The sequence below is a fragment of the Pelodiscus sinensis genome, chromosome 3 (assembly GCF_052426305.1).
Source record: "Pelodiscus sinensis isolate ZL-2025 chromosome 3, ASM5242630v1, whole genome shotgun sequence".
NCBI classification, from domain to species: Eukaryota; Metazoa; Chordata; order Testudines; family Trionychidae; genus Pelodiscus; species Pelodiscus sinensis.
The window spans coordinates 30,146,714-30,166,921 of NC_143054.1; the positions used below are offsets into that span (position 1 = coordinate 30,146,714).

Below are 20,208 nucleotides of genomic sequence, written 5' to 3' on the forward strand. Positions count from 1 at the left end.
TGTCCTAGGAGTGGATGGCCGGGTTGTAGACTCGGGATAGCCACATCTGAAGCGGGCACATGCGCAGTCTGGCATGTTGCACTACATAAGTGCAGGAGGCCATGATGCCCAGTAGACGCTTGCAAGCCCGGACCGTGGTCACTGGAAAGTTCTGGAGCAACCTGACCGCCGACTGTAGCGTGATAAAGTGGGAACTGGGTAGAGAGGCTCTCTGAGACCAGGAATCCAGGGTCACATTGTCTGGGTAGGAGTTAAAGTGGATTTGTCCAGGTTTAAAAGAAGACCCAGTTCTTGAAAAAGTTGGCGGACTATGGCGATGTGGTCTCTCACCTGGGTTTCCAACTGCCCCCAGAGGAGCCAATCATCCAAATAAGGGAACACTTGGACTCCCATTTTTTGAGCTCGGTGGTCACCACCACCATACATTTGGTGAAGACCCAGGGGGCTGTAGAAATACCAAAGGGAAGGGCCGTGAATTGGTAGTGGTCCTGGCCCACAGTGAATCTCAGAAAACTTCAGTGGAAGGGGGCAATTGAAACATGAAAATAAGTGTCTTTTAAGTTGAGGACGGCGTACCAGTCTCCAGGGGCTAGGAAAGGAATGATGGACGCCAGAGTCACCATTTTGAATTTTGTCTTGACGATAAAGAGGTTTAGAGCTCTGAGGTCCAGGATTGGTAGAAGGCCCCCTTTTGCTTTTGGGACCAGAAAGTAGCAGGAATAAAAACCCCTGTTTTGAAATTCAAGGGAAACTTGTTATACCGCCCCCAAGTTGAGAAGGTGGCAAGCTTTCTTCTGTAACAGAGGCTCATGAGAGGGGTCCCTGAAAAGGGACAGGGTAGAGGGTTGGGAAGGAGGGGGCGAGTGGAAAGGGATTACCCGTTTCCACTATCTCTAGAACCCATCAGTCCAATGTAACAGAGCGCCAGGCCTAGAGGAAATGGGATAAAACAGTCCCGGAAGGGTAACGGGGAGACTGGTAAGGAGCCCTCGGGGGTCCAGTCAAAACTCTTTAGGGACCCAAGGGGCTTATTGGGGGGCCCCTGGTTAGAATCCAGGGCTGGGCAAGGGCGGCGCCTATTGTTCCTGCCATTATTACCCCTGCCCTGTGGAGGCAGTCTAGGAACGTTCCTGTAGGTATATGACCGCCTCTGGGTGGCAGGTGTGTGTAGGCCCAAGGACTTTAATGTGTCTCTCGTGTCCTTCAGGCCATGCAGCCACTGATCAGTTTGCTCAGAGAAGAGTGACGTGCCTTCGAAAGGGAGGTCCTGTAAGATGTTTTGGACTTCCAGCAGCACTCCAGAACCCTGGAGCCATGAACTGTGACACAGAACCACTCCGGTGGCCATGACTCGTGAAGCCGCATTGAGTGCTGATTGTAATCCCATTCAGGAAATTTCTTTCCCCTCTTCCTGAAGGGCCTTATACGCCTCACGGGAGTCTCTGGGGAGCAAGTCTGTAAACTTGTCCATTGATGCTTAGGTATTGTAGGTGTATCTGGACAAAAGAATTTGTTGGTTGGCAATTTGGTATTGGATGCTCTGGATGCGTAGACCTTTCTGCTCAGTAAGTTGGTCTTTTTAGACTCCCTGTTCTTAGGGGTGGCCGCAGGTTGTCCCTGCCTCTCCCTCTGATTGATCGCCTGAACTACTGAAGAACCCGGGGGAGGGTGGGAGAAGAGATGTTTGTTACTCTCCTGAGGGACAAAATACCTCCATTCTGCACGTTTATCGGTGGGTGGGATGGACACCGGGGCTTGCCACAGGGCTGCCAAAATCTTGGCTACCGTCTTGTTGATCGGCAATGCCACTCTGGAGGGAGTGTCTGCATGCAAGATGTTCACGGTTGGGTCCGAGTCCTCAGAGACCTTGTCTGCCTGGACTCCCAGACTTTGGGCTAGCTGGCAGAGGAAGTCTTTGTGGGCCCTGGCAACCATGGAGGATGAGGAGGGTGCAGAGTCGGCTAGAGCTTTGTCTGGGGAGGAGGACGGTGACTCCTTTGCCATATCACTCACAAGGGCGTCTGTATGACCTGGATCGCCCGAAGTGACCACGGAGGGAGCAAGGAGAGGTTGGCTCACGAGAGCCACACTCTCCCCTGGGCCTGGTGATGACTAGCCCGGAGGTAGCGAGTGGGACCAAGTGGGGGACTGAATCAAAGACGTCGCCGATGGAGGGACTTGTGGACCTGATGTGACAGAAGTCGGTCTAGGAAGGTTCACACCCTGGCCCTGATAGTAGGTCCAAGGGGTCCAAAAAGGCCACTGCCCGGGTGGCTAGAGCGGCCACATCTGCTGGACCATCGGTACAGGGATCAGCTGAGCCCACTGTTGTTGGTACCAATGTGGGAAAGTACAGTGCTGGGACCAGTTCCGGGAGCAGGAGCGGTGCCGTGAACAGGATCGAGAGTCCCATGAAGACCATGAAGACTCCGTGTCAGAATCGGAGGAGTACCCTGAGGCAGACCACGGCAGTGCCGATGCTGATGTTGATTGTCCTGCAACATGCCGAAACATGGCTTCCGGTTTGCCAAACCATTAAATCTTCCCTCCTACTTTAAAATATATGCTGTTAGGACCTGAAGGGATTCCTAGGTTCTAAAGGTATAACTGGTAAATCTGGAAGTCTGCTGGGATGACTTACTGCCATCTCAAGCAGAAAAAAAGAGACCAACTACTAAACCTGAGTGAGCCATGGGGAACATGAACCCACTATCACTTTGGCTATTAATTGTGTTGTTAGAAGGTAAGATTATATTAAGAATTTCCAAGAATAAAAGAAAGCATTCATTACTAATGCAACTTCTTTTTTTTTTTTTTTTTTTTTTTTTTTTCGTTTTCCAAAAGTATGGCAACTTTCTGTTTAGGATTTTGGACGAATCAAGTTCATCTTTCTTGAAAACAGAAAGGTTTCATTCAATAACTTTTTGATCCAAGAACGACTTATGAATTGCTATTTACATAGCTCAATCTGTTTGTGGTGTTTTTCATCTCTGCATGTTACAATATACTCAGGAAGTGTCAGACAATCTCCAATTGCTGATACACTTCAAGAGAGATGTGCTATATTCATAAACCACTATCTTACACCCTGTGGGTATGAAGGCTAATTTCTTGAGACCTCAAGATTGCTAATAATCTAGTACATTTAGCACAATTAAAGTTTGTACATATGTATACATGCACATGCACATATATACATACACATACATATTTACTTACATGTAAATGACCCTCCATCATTGTCAGAGAACACCTGACCGGCAATAACGTATTAAGTAAATACAGGCAGTCCCCGGGTTACATGGATCCGACTTACATCGGATCCCTACTTACAAACGGGGTGAGGCAACCCCGCACGAGCTGCTTCCCCCCAGCAAACCAGGGAGATGCGAAGCTAGCGCCCACCACAGCAGACCAGGGAGACGTGGAGCAGCTTTTCTCAGCAGACACCTCAGCTTGAGAATAAAGGACCGAGGGAAGTGAGGTGTGGGAGAAGAGAACTGAGCTCTGGAGAAATGTTTGTCTAGAGTTTCCCCTACAATATGTACCAGTTCCGACTTACATACAAATTCAACTTAAGAACAAACCTACAGTCCCTATCTTGTACGTAACCCGGGGACTGCCTGTAGAGTCATATCACTGCATTAGCTAGGGCCTGAACATGGTTGCTTTAGAAACTGAGAAATCCTAGAAAGCACTCCCTATTTAAATCCATGGAAGGCCACATGACTAAAGAATGGAGATCCCTGAATGATAAATTCATAGGGTTAGAAAGAACTACAAGGATCATCTAGTCTAACCCCCTTCCAAAATGCAAAATTTTGTTGTGTCCAAACCATCAAAGACAGATGGATGTCTTGCCTCTTTTTGAAAACCTCTACAGTGAAGAAGCTTTCATAATCTCCAGAAGCTGTCTTGTTCATTGTCCTACTGTTCTTACCGATAAGAAGTTTTTCCTGAGATTTAATCTAAAGCTGCTCTACTTTAGTTTGAACCTATTGCCTCTTAGTCTACCCTCTGTGGCATAAGACAACAACTTTTCTCTATCTCCAGTTTATTCTAGCCTTTCAACTATCTTAAGTCTTGCTACCATATACCCCCTCAATCTCCTATTTTCCAAACTAAATATATACATTTATTTCAGCCTTTGCTCATATGATATGCACTTCATCCCTTTCTTCATCTTTGTCACTCACTGCCGGGTCCTTTCAAGTTTCATTACATCCTTTCTATACATTGGTGGCTAAAACTGGACACAGTACTCTGGCTGAGAACCTAATCAGTGCCCAACAGAGTGGTAGTATCACCTTCAGTGACTTGCATGCCATGCCTCTGTTAATGCAACAAGGGCTATCCCTAGAGGGGTGTGGTGCCTGGGGGAAATCACCTGTATGAGCACCCTCCTTAACATCACTCACTCTGTATTTGTTTTGATTTTTCTTCCTTAATTTGTAGCATCATTCATTTGTTTAATTTTGTTATTTATAAACCAGTTCTCCAATTTACTGACATCCCTCTGATTTTTAACTCTGTCCTACAAAGAACTGGTAACACCCCCTAACTTTGTGTCATCTGCAAACTTCATCAGTATGCTTTCTATTCCTACATACAAGTCATTAATAAATATGTCAAACACCGGACCCAGAAAAGATCCCTGTGGACCTCCACTTGAGAACATCCTCCTATTCCGTGTGATTCCATGAACAGCTACTCTTTGTTTGTGATTGTTTAATCAATTATGTATAGTTCTGTCATGCTCACACTTCTCCAGCTTACTGATCACAATGTCATGTGTAGGGGCCCTACCAAATAGACGGCCATGAAAAATGCATCACAGACCATGAAAGCCTTCAAAGCTGGGATCCCCACCAGCAACTGCAGCTCTTCAGCTCTGAAAGCAGAACACACACACACACACACACACACACACACACACACACACACACACACACACACACACACACACACACACACACACACACACACACACACACACACACCCTCCAATTGGTGTCAGGGTCCTTACAATCACAACACCATGAAATTTCAGATTTAAATAGATGAAATAATGACATTTATTATTTTTAAAAATCCTATGACTGTAAAATTTACCAAAATGTATGTGAATTTGATAAGCCTCTAGTCATGTGGGCCTGTGTCAAAAGTATCACTGAAATCCAAGTACATAATGCCTGCCACATTTCCACTATCCATTAACTCAGTTACTCAGTCAACAGAGGAAATCAAGATGATTTGGCATGATTTGTTCTTGGTAAATCATGCAGGTTGCTATTGATTAGCCTTTGAGGGTCCAGAGAAGAGCAACAAAAATAATTAAACGTCTAGAAAACATGACCTATGAAAGAAGACTGAAAGAATTGTGTTTGTTTAGTTTGGAAGATAACCGTTTTCAAGTACCTACAAGGAGGAGTACCTACTTGATAATTCAAGTACCTACTTGATACAAGGAGGAGGGAGAAAAATTGTTCTCCTTGGCCTCTGATGATAGGACAAGAAGCAAAGGGCTTAAATTGCAGCAAGAGAGGTTTAGGTTGGATATTAAGATAAACTTTCTAACTTTCAGGGTGGTAAAAAACTAGAATAAATTGCCTAAGGAGTTTATGGAATCTCCATCATTGGAGATTTTTAAGAGCAGGGTAGCAAGACATCTATCAGGGATTATTTAGATGGTGCTCGGTCCAGCCTTGGGGGCAGGTGACTAGACTCGATGACCTCTCGAGGTCCCTTCCAGTTCTAGTGTTCTATGATTCGATGATTCTTTAATCCACCAGGTATTCACAAATTCAATGTTTTATACATTGGTCTAGTAGCTTTCTAGGTATTGAAGTCAGGTTGATTGATATTGTTCCCAGATACTCCTTTTTCCCCTTTTTAAAGATGGGCACTATGTTACCCCTTCTCCAGTTTTCCGAGACCTCTCCTGTCATCCAGGAGTTTGTAACTAGTATAGAATATTATTATTTTTAATGAAAAATACTTACAACTTGCATATTTAATAAAAAAATATTTGACAGGTAAATTTCCTGGAAGATGATTCATTCTTAGGAATAGCTAGAAATTTAGAACATCACATCAAATTTTAAACAAAGATACGTCAAACCTCAGAAGCTTTTATCCTTTACATACAACAATACTGATTGTAAAAGGTATACTGGATGATCTTAAAAGTGAGCCCCAAAATATCTTTTTATGGTATATTTACAGTGGACTTGCAAAATTCTACTTGCCCATTTACTCAGATTGAGCACTTTAAAAAAAAGCAAAATCCAAGAACAAAAAACAGGAAAGTAAAATGAAAGTTGTTTCATTATCAGCAAATCAGCATAATAAAGGACAAATGATAAGATTTTTTTGGTTGGGTTGTTAAATTCTCATGCCAATTTTGCAAGGCTGCCATAAAAGATGGCCATCTAACTCAAGATGCTTCATGAAGAATCTAGCTCATTCCAAACCAAAACCACACAACAACATAGTTTGTTTTGTAACAGTAACCACGTACATGCATAAAATACGATAAACAAATACTTACTGTACCATGGGAAATTGTAAGGAAACCATTTTTAACGGAGCATTTCCTTTTCTGCCACACTTTTCTGATTCTGGTTTAAAAAAGACAAAATGACTGAAGTTTATATATAATTAGTATTAAAATTACATGGGCTCTCAGTACTGCAGTTTTTTCTAGTAAATGTCTAATTGTACATACCCGTCACTTTTCTTATACAGGCTACCATTTCTTTCAGTGCCATGTTCTTTGTTTCCCTGAGGCTGATGTAAACTGTAAGCTGCACTCTGACGGATTTGAGACTCCTGAGAGGGGTGCGGGTGGGGGAGAAGGAAAGCATTAAAGTTTGGCACTCCAATAAAAATAAATATTTTTGCCTAAATTAGAGAATATCATAAGAGAGTTCATTTCTCCTCCCAGATGGAATGAAGGAAATTTAAAAAGCAATTAGTATTGGTACCCACTACTACCACAATGCAGAAGGGATTCCTCTGAAAAAACAATGCAGCCGTGGTCTCAGGCTTGGTCTGCATTAACTTTTCAATGGATTTCCCACCAGACTAGTAAGGGAACAGCATACGTAGTAGGCATGTAAAATTTCAATTATTTTGCTAATTGAATAGTCAATGCAATTTGTATTGATTAGTCAATAATGGCACTTCAAAGGTAAAAGCGCTCCAGAGAGCACGGGCGTCTCAAAGCGACAGCACTGCATGGAGTCCCCAGCTGATCCCTAGCTCCAGACGGTGCTGCCACTTGGAAACGCTGCGGGGATCCTGGTGTCAGGCTGCACATGGCATTTCTAAGGGGCAGCGCCACGTGAAGCCCGGGGTCAGCCGGCTCCATGCAGTGTTGTCACTTAGACAACACCACATGCAGCCTGGGCTCCCAGTTGGCTCTGGGCTGCATGCAGCTTTTCAAAGCAGCAGTGCTGCGTGGAGCCCTGGGTCTGGCTCCAGGCTCCACGCACTGCTGCCATTTTGAAGCACTCCTCCCCGCCCCCCCCCCCCCTCCAAACACACACTTGCTGCCTCTTTCTGATAAAGGCAGCAAGGGGGCAGGGGGAAGTGACTAGTCGACTAGTCTGTCAACTATCGGATAAGCATTTGCTTATTCGATAGCTGATTAATCGTTCACATCCCTATTATGTAGCACAATTTCAGACTTTCAATGTGTACATTCCCAACTCCTCAGAAAGCCCTCTGCGGATGCCTTTTTGCTTCTTTTTTTATTTGGCTTTCCCATCACCACTTAGGTTCTTTTTAATTGAAATCATAATTAAATAACGGGCTTACCAACCTAACGCAAAAATTCCTGTGTGTAGAGCACAAATAGCACAGTTATCTGTTGGAACTCCCAGCTGCAACCTCCGTCCAGCCCGGGCCAGGGGACGCGGCGCTGCACGGGCCAGCTGGGAAGCAGGAACTCCCAGCTGCAACCTCCGTCCAGCCCGGGCCAGGGGACGCGGCGCTGCACGGGCCAGCTGGGAAGCAGGAACTCCCAGCTGCATCCTCCATCCAGCCCGGGCCAGGGCTCGGGGACGCAGCGCTGCACGGGCATGCTTGGAGCCCAGAACACCCCGGCAGCCACGCTGAGGCCCAGTATATTTTTTCCGCGGCCCGGTACCGGGCCACAGCCCACAGTCTGGGAAATGCTGTGGTAGAGGATTAAAGCATGGAGAAGCTCACCTAAATGAATCTCTGAGAATACCTAAGCATAAACCTGTTCAAAGAATAAATTGAACAGCTAAGAAATAAGCCTGTTAATTTAATAAACCCCTCATTTTCCAAAGAAGTGACATAGCCAGTCTCAAATGTATTAAATGTGTGTGAATACATTAAATAGAGTACTCCAAAGATTATGAATTTAGGAGATCACTGTTTTATTTTCTTAAGTAGGATTCTTTTTATATAGATGGGTTTATGCCAGACTATTTTATGCAGAAGAATTTGTCTTGGCATATCCAAATGCCAAGCATAAAAGTGGTATGGGGTTATGGGTTTTAACCCTCAGTAATCAATTTTTCCCCACAATATTTTCCCCCCATTAGTAATCACAGTCTAGTGTTTGGGCATATGGACATCAATCACTGGCATGCAAAACTGTTTCTAGCCATCTAGGCATACAAGCTGTCAAATGATGGCAAGTATGTGTCTGTCCCTGTGTGTCTGTGAGCTTTCTGAGCCACACCTTAGACATTGGGTCATCAGTATAGCACTGTTTTTTTGATACTTGGCCAGGAACAAATGCGTCAAGTCACAGACTTACTGGTCATTTTTTTCAAGTTTTCTTCTGCAATTTAAAAATAATAATCCAAAGCCATCAGCATACTTATATTTATCTTTAGATGCTTTATAATAAATGTCCCATGATGTGCTCTGAGTGGTGATATTAATATATTCCATGCTACTTCTCTTAGGAGCCAAAAATCTATTATTTATGTATCATCTTTATATTCAAGTACTGTAAATAAAGAAAAAGTCACTAACTTTAACCAGCTCTATGAACAGCTTTACACTCCCAGCCTTGCTCAGGACTCCTCATTCCTCCTACTTATCTTGCACCTTTGCTCCCATTGCTCTGTGTGACGGAGCAGGTCCGCCCCTCCCTTGGGAGGCGAGCCCGCCCCGCACTAAACCCGCGGTCGCCCTGGCGGTCCTCGGGGTGACTCCCTCCCCGAGGAGGACGTGCGCCGTGTGTTCGGCCGCCGCCACTTGGCTGAACGTCGGCGCCAGGGATTCTCCGTTGGCCGTGGGGATGGGGGCGAGGAGGCGGAGCCCGGGTGTGTGGCGTGGGACATCACCACGCCGACGCACCGGAGGCGGGAGGTTCAAAATGCCGGCGGTCGCCGGCGGAGGGGGGAGGAAGGAAGCGGAGTAGAGAGGAGCGGTGTAGGAAAGCGGAGCGGGAGGGCAGAGGAGGAGGGGGACCCGGACACCCCCAGGCGAGCGGAGACCGGGAGCGCGGCAGCAAAGCGGCGCCGCGACTCGGGTAGGAAGGGGGATAGGAAGTAGCCCAGGGCAGGGCGAGGAGCCGGCGTGCTGGTGGGTTGCAGACCAGCCCCCCCCCCCCCCCCCCCCAGCAAGGCAGGGTTAATTGATCCTGACCTTAGGGCCCAGGGCTGGGGTCCAGGAGTGAGGGAGGGCCCGGACCCCCCTATCCCCCCCTGCCAGTACGGGAGATCGGAACCGCAGTGACCCCAGTGCGGCAGCGACAAAAGGAGGAACTTTGGGAGTTGGACAGGGGTGGCGGGGCGCCACTCTGTCACACTCTGCCTTGTCCTGAGTACAGAAATGCTGCTCCTAGCAAGTTTAGTTTTCCAACCACCCTTTACCCTGATTATCTCAAAGTTTCAGATGACCTCCAAGATCAACAGGTAACCAGGATTTTTAAGGATTTAGTGTTTTGCAGCTTCTTTTTGTGTAGAGTACTGTCCTTTCATCGGTTTACTCCCAGTTTTATGTTTTTGTACAATTGGGAACCTAATAACACAATCTTACTGCTTTCCTCAGCTAAAGAAGAAACCACTCTAGATGACGTATCTTTCTACACATGCATTAGTAGTAATACACTATTTAAAAACATTAGAACTATTGCATTACCAACATGAAAGTTAGATTATGGCAGGGATAGGCAATAATTTTTTTGGGGGGGCATTCCAAGATTTTGGAAAGTGGCCACACTTTTCTGTGGAGAAAATGAGGAGTACAGGATTGTGCAGAAGGGTTATGGGATAAGAGACTGGGGTGCAGGAGACAGTGTGAGGTCTGAGAGGGAGTTTGGGTGAAGAAAGGAGTTGGAGATCGGGAGAGATCAGGTGATTGGGGTGTAGGGTCAGGGAGGGAGTATGGGTGCAGGAGAGGATCCTGGACTGGGAGAGGGGTGTAGGAAGTAGTACAGGGTCTGGGAGGGAGTTGTAAGCTGGGACAGGAGGGGTGCAAAAGATTTGGATGATGACCTAGGGGAGAGAGTAGAGGTGCCGGAGGGGCTGGAGTGCAGGAGGCAGGCTCTGGCTTGGAGGCACTTACTTAAGTGTCTCCTGGCCAGCAGCCCTGCAGCACCCCCAAGGCAGGCTGGGATCCCTGCCTGCTGCAGCCTCAGATCACTTTAAACTGCAGGCTGTTCCCTCTGTGTGTGTCAGCTCTGGGAGGGGGGAAAGGCTTGTGCTGACCCCCTACCTCAGGCAAATCTCTCAGTTCCTATTGGCTGGTTGTTTCCAGCCAATAGGAGATGAGATATTGGCTGGGATCAATTCCTATTGGCCAATTGTTCCCAGCCTATGGGAACCAAGGTCTGGGCTGGGGGCAGGCAGATCACATAAAGTGTACCCCTCCCTTCAGAGCACAGAGGCACACAGAGTAGCACTGCACTTAGATCAGTGGCTGCTACATGCCTGAGGGTCCCAGCAGGTTGTCCACGGGCCGGATCCAGCTCACAAGAGGTATCTTGCCCACTCCTGGACTAGGGGATGATATACAGAGCTTGTTACTTCTAGGTCATAAGTTTAAATGTGGTCCAAGTTACCAGTGACTCAAATTACTACCAGTTGATGGTTGTTCAGAGAACTATGACAACTAAGTTCATGGACTTAGTTTAGTTCCTACTGAGTTCATGAACTCAGTTTAGTTCATAGTGTAGATTCCATATGACAAGCCACCATTATAAGAAGCATCTTTCTGACCAATCTCCGCATGCTTTCTCTATATGCAGAGCCCCAACAGAATCTACTCCTTCAGCTCTGCTTTACAGATTCAAATGCACAGGGGTAAAGATCACAGATAGCACTGCTGGACCAGACTCAGTGGCTTCATCGGAAGAGCACAATTTATAACACCAGTGAGAGGAAATGGGGAGTTCACTAGAGGATTACAACTCAAATTGAAAAAGAGGATATTGTCTTTTTTACACACTTGATCATCATCTCAAAAAAAGAACAGGACCTTTTAAAAGCATGCAAGACTCTGAAATTGTACCTTGTCCCCTTCAGCTCTGAAGGGTCAATATGTGCAGAAATAAAATGAGTCATTTTGTTACCACATATTTACAGAGAGTCATTTCTCTGGTTATAACCACACTGAAGAGGAAGTAATTTATAGTGTTACAAAGACCTTCTTCTAAGCCAAACTGAACAGCTTAGCAAACAGTTCACAGGCATTTTATTTGTAAGTAGAACAGCAAAAAATTGTCCTGTAGGAGTGTGAGAGATAGGCTAGGATAATTCCATCTTCAGTTTAAGAAGTCTAGCTAGCACCTCTTCCATCTGATCGCAATACGAACAGAAAATAACTTGAATATATTACAATGGTGGAGAATGAAAGTTACAACTAGCCTGCTATGCATGCACCTTTAGTGCAGTTTTATTTTTTACTTGTATCTATATATCAAGAGACCTGAGAAAATGTTATTTTTATAAACACAAACCAATGGTGTGTTAACATGAAAGAGATGATTAACTGCCTTTATATAATTAATCCATCTCCATACACCAAAAAATACAGGAAAAGTCACTTATCTGAAGCAACTGATCCTTACATAGCTTTGACTGACAGTGGGGTTTCAGTGAGTTACGTCAATATGTGCAAACTGCTTGCGAATTAAACACATCGGTCAACTTAGATTCTTTCCTTCATTTCTGACTGTAACACAAAGCTCTGCTCTTCACTCTCTCACACCTTCCCAAAAGTTCTATGCTTTCTGTGTCACTGTAACAGAGTCTACCCACTTGTGAGTGCCCCTCTGTGGCAAAGGGGTGCTGCGTAAGCTCTTTGCCTGGCTGCCTGTTATTTTCCTTGCTCCCTGGTCACTTACCCTGGATGTTGCCCTATCTGGTCTTCAAGGTTCTGAGGCTAGGATCTGACTAGCCCTGCCCACAGTGCTATCGCTTCTTGTATAAGGCCTGTGGCCGATCTTCAGCCACTGAAGCCCAGGCCCATCCAGGTTTAAGTTCACCTCTCACACAGAACTGTCCGTAGTACTGCTGGTCTCCCAGACTTTCCTGGGTCAAGCTCATGTGAGGAACTGCCAGGCCCTAGCCCAGCAGCTTCTTTTATACTGGGCTGCTGGGTCCTGACTGGCTGCAGCAGAGACAGGCACTCTATCCTGTCTGGAGGACCTCTTTTCTACTCTTCTCGCTGGAATGGGGTGTGGCAAGGCCTCCGGCCTCCTGTAGGAGGCATTGGGGTCTAGTTCCCCTATTACAGTCACCCAGCATCATTACCATTGAAGCTGTTGAGAGTCCAAACCCTCTCTTCTATAATTCCTTGTATTCTACAACACATCTGCTTAGAATTCCTTGAGGCTTCCCTGCCTGCAGGAAGCACTTACAGCCAGCCTCTCTCAACTCACACAGAATCATAGGGCTGGAAGAGACCTCAGGAGGTCATCGAATCCAGCCCCTTGCCCAAAGCAGGACCAATCCCAATTAAACCATCACAGCTAAGGGTTTGTCAAGCCAGGACTTGAAAACCTCCAGGGATGGAGATTCCACCACCTCCCTAGGTAACCCATTCCAGTACTTCACCACCCTCCTAGTGAAATAGTTTTTCCTAATATCCAATCCAGACCTCCTGAACTGTAACTTGAGACCATCGCTCCTTGTTCTGCCATCCGTCACTACTGAAAACAGCCTCTCTCCATCATTACTGGAATCTACCTTCAGGAAGTTGAAGGCTGCTATCAAACCCCCCTCACTCTTCTCCTCTGCAAATTGAATAAGCCCAAATCCTTCAGCCTCTCCTCATCAGTCATGTGCTTCAGTGCCCTAATCATTTTGGTTGCCCTCCACTGGACCCTCTCCAATGCATCCACATCCTTTCTGTAGAGGGGCCCCAGAATTGGACAATACTCTAGATGTGGCCTCACCAGTCTCGAATAAAGGGAAATAATCATTTCTCTATATCTGCTCGAAATACTCCTCCTAATGCACCCAAATATGTCATTAGCTTTCTTGGCTACCAGGGCACCCTGTTAACTCATATCCAGCTTTTCAATCACTGTAATCCCCAGATTCTTTTCTGCTGAACTGCTACTTAGCCAGTCGGTCCCCAGCTTGTAACAATGCTTGGGATTCTTCCATCCCAACTGCAGGACTCTGCACTTGTCCTTGTTGAACCTCATCAGATTTATTTTTGCCCAGTCCTTCAATTTGTCTAGGTCACTCTACCCTCCAACATATGTACCTCTCCCCCTAACTTAGTATCATCTGCAAACTTGCTGAGGATGCAATCCATCCCCTCATCCAGTTCATTAATAAAGATGTTGAATAAAACCAGCCCTAGAACCAATCCTTGGGGCAGTCCACTTGAAACTGACCGCCAACCAGACATTGAGGTGCTCATCACTACCCACTGGGCCCGACAATCTAGCTAGCTTTCTATCTACCTTACAGCTCACTTATCCAATCTATACTTTCTTAACTTCCTGGAAAGAATATTGTGGGAGACTGTATCAAAAGTTTTGCTCAAGTCAAAGTATATCACATCCACTGACTTCCCCATGTCCACAGAGCCAGTTACCTCATCACAGAAGTTAATTAGATTGGTGAGGCATGACTTGCCCTTGGTGAATCCATGTTGAGGATCCCCTTCATGATTCCACATTCCATGAGGAGTAACAGTTAATTCGAACTAAGGAGTTAGTTCGAATTAACATTTAACTGCCGCGTCTAGCCACAGGCAGTTACTTTGGACTAAAGGGGATTTAAAAATAGCGGCGCCCGGGAACATGCAAATGAAGCCCGGGATATTTAAATCCCGGGCTTCATTTGCAACTCCGGTTGCCCTCATTTGCCTACCTAGCTCGAACTAACAAGCTAGTGTAGACATACCCCTAGAGACTAACAAAAATATAGTATCATGAGCTTTCATGGTCACAACCCATTTGAAGAAGTGGGTTATGCCCACAAAAGCTCATGATACTATATATATATTTTTGTTAGTCACTACGAGTACATCTACGCTACAACACTATTTTGAAATAACTAGCGCTATTCCAAAATAACTTAGTCCACATCTACACAGCAGGCAGTTATCTCGATATTGTGTTAAAATACTGTCAAGCTGAAGGACTTCTTACTCCAACTCCTGTAATCCTCATTGTATGAGGAATAAGGGAAGTCAGAGGAAGACTGCTCTACTTTGACATAATGGCTTTGTAGACACTCCCTATTTCGAAATAAGCTATGCAATTGATGTAGCTCAATTTCTGTAGCTTATTTCAAAGTAAACCCTGCAGTGTAGATGCACTCTAAGGTGCTACAGGACTTTTTTTTTTTTTTTTAAAGTTACAGACTAACACGGCTATCCCTCTGAGACTTTTGAACTCATATATGGCATATTTATCATTACCAATGGAGAGTAAAAAATTATTCTACCTAGAACTGACCTAGATAGGCCAGATTCCAGGAGAACAAGAAAGGGATCTTTATCTTACTGAACTAAAAAAATAGTACATTACAATTACTTTCAAACCTAACTGGCAAAAAAGTGAATGACTATAAAGTAATAAATCCATAGATTCCAAGGCCAGAAGGCACCATCGTAACAATCTAGTCTGACCTCCTCTATTACACAGGCCATTGAAATTCCTCAAAATAATTCAGAGAACACAACTTTTAAAAAATTTAAAAATTGTCAACAACGGAGCATATACCATGATGCTTGGTAAATAATTCCTATGATTACTTAAAAATGTATACCTTATTTCCCGTGTGAATTCCTCTAGCTTCTACTAGAGACCACTCAGCAATATTAGACATGTCTCTTCTATATTAAATAGCTCATTATTAAATATTTATTCCCTTTGCAGATACAGTCTGTCATCAAGTCATCCCTTACATCCTCTTTTTTTTTTTTATACTAAATATACAGAGTTTCTTGAGACTGTAAAGCAAGTTTTCTAATCTTTTAATTATTCTTATGGCGCTTCTCTGAAGCCTCACCCATTTATCAACATCTTTCTTGAATTGTGTGCACCAAATTCAAGCAGTGTTTTAGCAGTGGTCAGACCAGTATCAAATGTAGAGATCAAGTAGCCTTTCTACTCTGATTCAGGATTCCAGTTTATGCATCCCAGGACTGCATTAATTCTTTTGTGCACAGCATAAGTCTGGGAGCTAATGTTGAGCTAATTAACCATAAAGACCCTCAATTTGTTTTTCAGACTCACTGCTTCCCAGGATAGATTCTTCTCGTACTGTAAGTATGGCTTACATACTTTGTTTCTAGATGTATGCATTTAGCCATATTAAAAACACATAAAACAAGAACTAGGGTTCATCAAATGAAATTAATAGGAAAACAAAAAAATTTCACACAGCACACAGGCAACCTGTGGAACTCTTTCTCAGAAGATGTTGTCAAGTTCAAGACCAGAACAGATTTTTTTTTTAAAAACTATATATGTTAATGGAGGATAGGTCCATCAATGGCAGTCAGTCAGGATGGCCAGGAATGGTGGTAATAGTCTCTTGTCTGCCAGAAGCTGGGAAAGGGTAACAGGAGATGGATCACTCGATGATGACAGGGTCTGTTCATTTTCTCTGAAGCACCTGGCATTAGCCACTCTCAGCAGAACTGGACACTAGGCTAGACAGACTTTTGGTCTGCCCCAATATGATGGTTCTTAAATTCTTCTGTAATTTTTTACGTATTGTTTGCTTGCACCCAGCTCACCAAATGATCAGAATCGCTCTGATCACTGATCTGTTCTCTTCCTGATTTACCATTTCTTCAGTTTTTGATGTTGTTGGCACACTCTATCACTGATGATTTTATGTTTCCATCTAAGTCACCCATAAAAATGTTAAGTAGAGAGGGCCAAGCAGTAAGGGCCATCCAGTAATCAACTGGAATGCCAGGTCAAAAAGGGTCCCTGGTGGCTCTAGTTGGCACTGCTAACTAAGGAAGTAAAATTCCATTTAATCGATTAACCAGTAAACAGATTAAAAGGGAAACAGGTGGGGGGATGGAGGGGCTGGAGTGTCCCTGCCCCCCAGCCCGTCATGGACAGGGGCTACTTCAGCCCAGATGGAGCAGACCCTGCATGCGGCCACTTGTCTGCAGTGGGCCTCACATACGAGAACAATCCCCTGCCTGTGGCTGGCAGACAGCTGCTCCAGCCCCCACTGGTTAACCTTTCACATCCCTACCGCCAACCAGGCTGTTAACAGTCAGTGGCCAGAGCTCTGCAGTCGGTGGCACAGCAGAGCCTTGGGGTTAAGACAGGATCCCTACCTGCCTTGGCTCCATGTGGCTCCCAGAAGCAGTATCTGTGGCACCTATGCACAGGGAGGCTCTGTCCACATGCTGCCTTTGCACCTGCAAACGTGGCTCCCCAGAGCTCCCATTGGTCACCGTTCCCAGGCAATAAGAGCTATGGAGTGGTCACTCAAGAGCAGGGAGAGCAAGCAAAGTGACAGCTCCACACTTGCCATTGGCCAGGAACCAATTGGAGCTGTGTGGGTGGTGCCTGTAGTTGCAAAGGCAGTGCATGGACAGAGCCCCATTGCACCTAGAGGACAGAGGAACCTGGCGGAAGCTTCCTGGGCGCCGTGGTATGCACCCCACACCTCCTGCACCAGCCCAGAGTCCCTTCCAGTATCTAAACTCCCTCCTGGAGTCTGTAACTTCTACACACCTAATCCCCTTGACCAATCCTCAGCTCTCTCCTACACTCCAGTCACCTCATCCCCAATTACACCCCAGAGCCTGCTCACTCAACAGGAGCCCTATCACACACCTTGAACCCCTCATTTCTGACCCCGCTGGGAGACCACTTCCCCAGCTAGAGCCCTCAAATCCATTCTGTACTCCAATTCCCTGCCACAGGTGATGGAGTGTGGGGTGATGAAGGGAGCAGGGTAAGGCCTCAGAAAAGGGAAAGGACACAGAGATGGGGCCTCAAGGAACAGACAGGGAAGAGGGCAGAGCAAGGGTGTTCATTTTTTTGTTGTTAAAACACCAACAACCCTACTAAGCACTGATACCTGTGGGACTTCAGTGGAAACACGCCCATTTGATCATTATTACTCATTTACAACTACATTTTGAGATTTATTGATTAGCCTAACCAATTTAATATATGCCACATTAATTTTATACCATTCTAATGAATGAATTACTGTTTTTCCCTCAGTAAAATCCTATAGCTAGTTGTAATCTTGTTACTAATTCTTTAGAAGCAGAGATGTCAATAAAGTCAAGAGAAATCAAGAAGTCATTCTGCTGCAAGGCTAGTATTTGAACCTATACGTATTCTACAATTTAAAAAAATAAGAATTATCAAGCCAAGTGAACACACACAAGCAAAATTCATTTTCAGTGACTAAATGAAAGGAAGTTGTGCTGCAAATCAAGTTTTGGGAAGTTGCATGTAAAGGAAAATGATGCATACAGTCACAACAACAGATGTTCACTGTGAATGTTTTAAAAGAACATAAATACACAATAGGGACAATACACAACATTTCCATTAGTTCATTCATGAAATGGATTCTCTCTCTCTCTCGCTCTCTCAGCTCTAAGTTGACCAAATCAAGCAACCAGATTTGATTTTCAACAAAAAGAAAGAATACAGCCGTCTGTTTAAAATTCTGATTTGCACTAATACATCTTTTTTCCCCATTAAAAGCCTAATACCTTTCTGAGGCAATTCACAGAACACAAAGGGAAAGGGAAACAAGTGTTGCATACACATAAAACAAATACTTTTCAAAGAAAAATCCAGTTTCTTGAAATCCACATGGAAATCATGCAAAATATTATTTATAAACACACTGAAACACTTACTCTCCTAGACTTCGGTCACAAAAGGTAAATGCATTTTAGGAGGAAAAAAAAAAGATCGGTTACAGTATAAGAAATTACATTGTAATGAACAAATCTGAATAACTGTTGTACAATAAGTTACTATCAAAACTAACTGGCTTTACAGTACTTTATGTTTCTCAAATAATTATTTTACTTGTAGTAGCCTGAAGGAAGCAGACATGTCTATGCACACACAGATTTGCAGAATAAAAGAATGATGTACCATGAAATTAGCAGAACATTTTCTTTTAAAGCAATTTTTACACACACATTTTTAAACTTAACACAGTCCCAAAAAAAACTTTAATGAAATCACTGCCTTATTATTATTTCTAAGAACATACAAGTTTGTATTACTTTTTTTTCCAGTTTGTAACAATGTGCTCATCACATGCTCTTGGCATCTTAATACAAATATTAACAAGGACAAAAAGACATGTAAACTCAGAGAAACCACCTCCCAAATAACAACAAAATTCAATCTGTCTCAGGCCATCTTTCTCAAGCAATAGCCTTAGTTAAAACTGAAGTCTTTGCAATTTGCACTAAAGAACAAAAAACTCTCATCCCGGGGAGAAGCAAACTCCAGGGACAAAGTACTCCTTATCTCTATTAATACACTACTTGTCTTCAGCTCCCCAGAACTTAAATCTGAGGACTGCTGTCAAGTGTCCTCCAGTAAGTCACAAATATTTTGCTAATATAGCCAGGACCCAAACTATGTAGAATTTTATACATTTAAGGTCAACATCTGAAATTGCGCCTTGAAGCTAACTGGTGTTGTCTATGGACTAGAGGTGTAATAGGTACTACACAAGTATAACCGACACCATATAGCAGGAGTGGGCAATAATTCTGGCCTGGAGGCCACTGCAAAATGTTTTTAAATGGCCCTGGGCCTAAACCGTAAAGAGGTGGGGCCATGATGCTTCTGGGCTACTCCACCTCCAAACCATGAATGGTCTGGGGTTAGGGGTGGAGCCTCTTTGCCCCCCCTTCCCACTAGGCACCCATGCCCTTGGCAGGGCGGGAAGAGGCTTCCCACGCTCCCCCACCCCCAGGCCAATCAGGGCCTGGAGATGTGGGAGTGCAGAAAGCCTCCTCCTGCCTTGCAAAGAGAAAATGGCACTTTGAAGCGCTGCATGCTCCTCACAGGGCAGGGGCAAGGCGAAGGAAGCTTCACGCAGCTCCCCTGCCCCCAGGCCGATTGGCCGGCGGTAGGGGGAGCACAAGGCCTTCCCCCGCCCTGCGAGGAGCACGTGACACTTCAAAGTGCTATGTGCTCCTCACAGGGCAGGAGGAGGCTTTGCACGCTCCCTCCACCCCCAGACCAATTAGAGCCTGGGGGGCGGGGGAGCTGCATGAAGTTTAATTTGCCCTGCTCCCACCCTGCGCGAGCGTACAGCACTTTGAAGTGCCATGCACTCCTCACAGGGCGGAGGAAACTTCACGCAGCTCCCCTGCCCTCAGGCCAATCAGGGCTTGGGGGCGGGGGAGCGTGTAATGTCTCCTCCTGCCCTGCAAGGAGAGCATAGTACTTAGAAGTGCTGTGTGCTCCTCGCAGGGCAGGAGGAAGTTTAGTGCGCTCCCCCGCCCCCAGGCCCTAATTGGCCTGTGGCAAGGGAGCAGCAGGGCCTCCGCAGGCCAGATCAACCCGCTTGGCGAGCCAAATCCGGCCCACAAAGGCCCTTTTGCCTACCCCTGTCATATAGTAAAGGAAGCATGTATAGTATGCATTAGTTGAGATTTTCAAAATGGCCTTAAAGAACAGTGCAGATCATAGCAAACCTGCAGAGGTGGGTTTGAAAGTGAAAATGGCTATGCTTGTCTAGTGAGGAAAGCCTTTCACGCAGATGTTGAAAAAAGCATTCAACT

General features: G+C 45.1%; 1 protein-coding gene across 2 annotated transcripts in view; it reads right to left on the reverse strand.

The window, feature by feature from the left end:
- The window catches only part of ASAP2 (ArfGAP with SH3 domain, ankyrin repeat and PH domain 2), a 184,715-nt gene that overhangs the window by 77,282 nt on the left and 87,225 nt on the right, over positions 1-20,208 (reverse strand). For both annotated transcript variants that reach the window (XM_075923514.2, XM_075923513.2), the window contains exons 10-11: positions 6,728-6,831; positions 6,551-6,620 (exon numbers count right to left, since the gene is read on the reverse strand). In XM_075923514.2, coding sequence (XP_075779629.1) covers positions 6,551-6,620; positions 6,728-6,831 — 174 coding nt within the window. The remainder of the gene's footprint in view (positions 1-6,550; positions 6,621-6,727; positions 6,832-20,208) is intronic.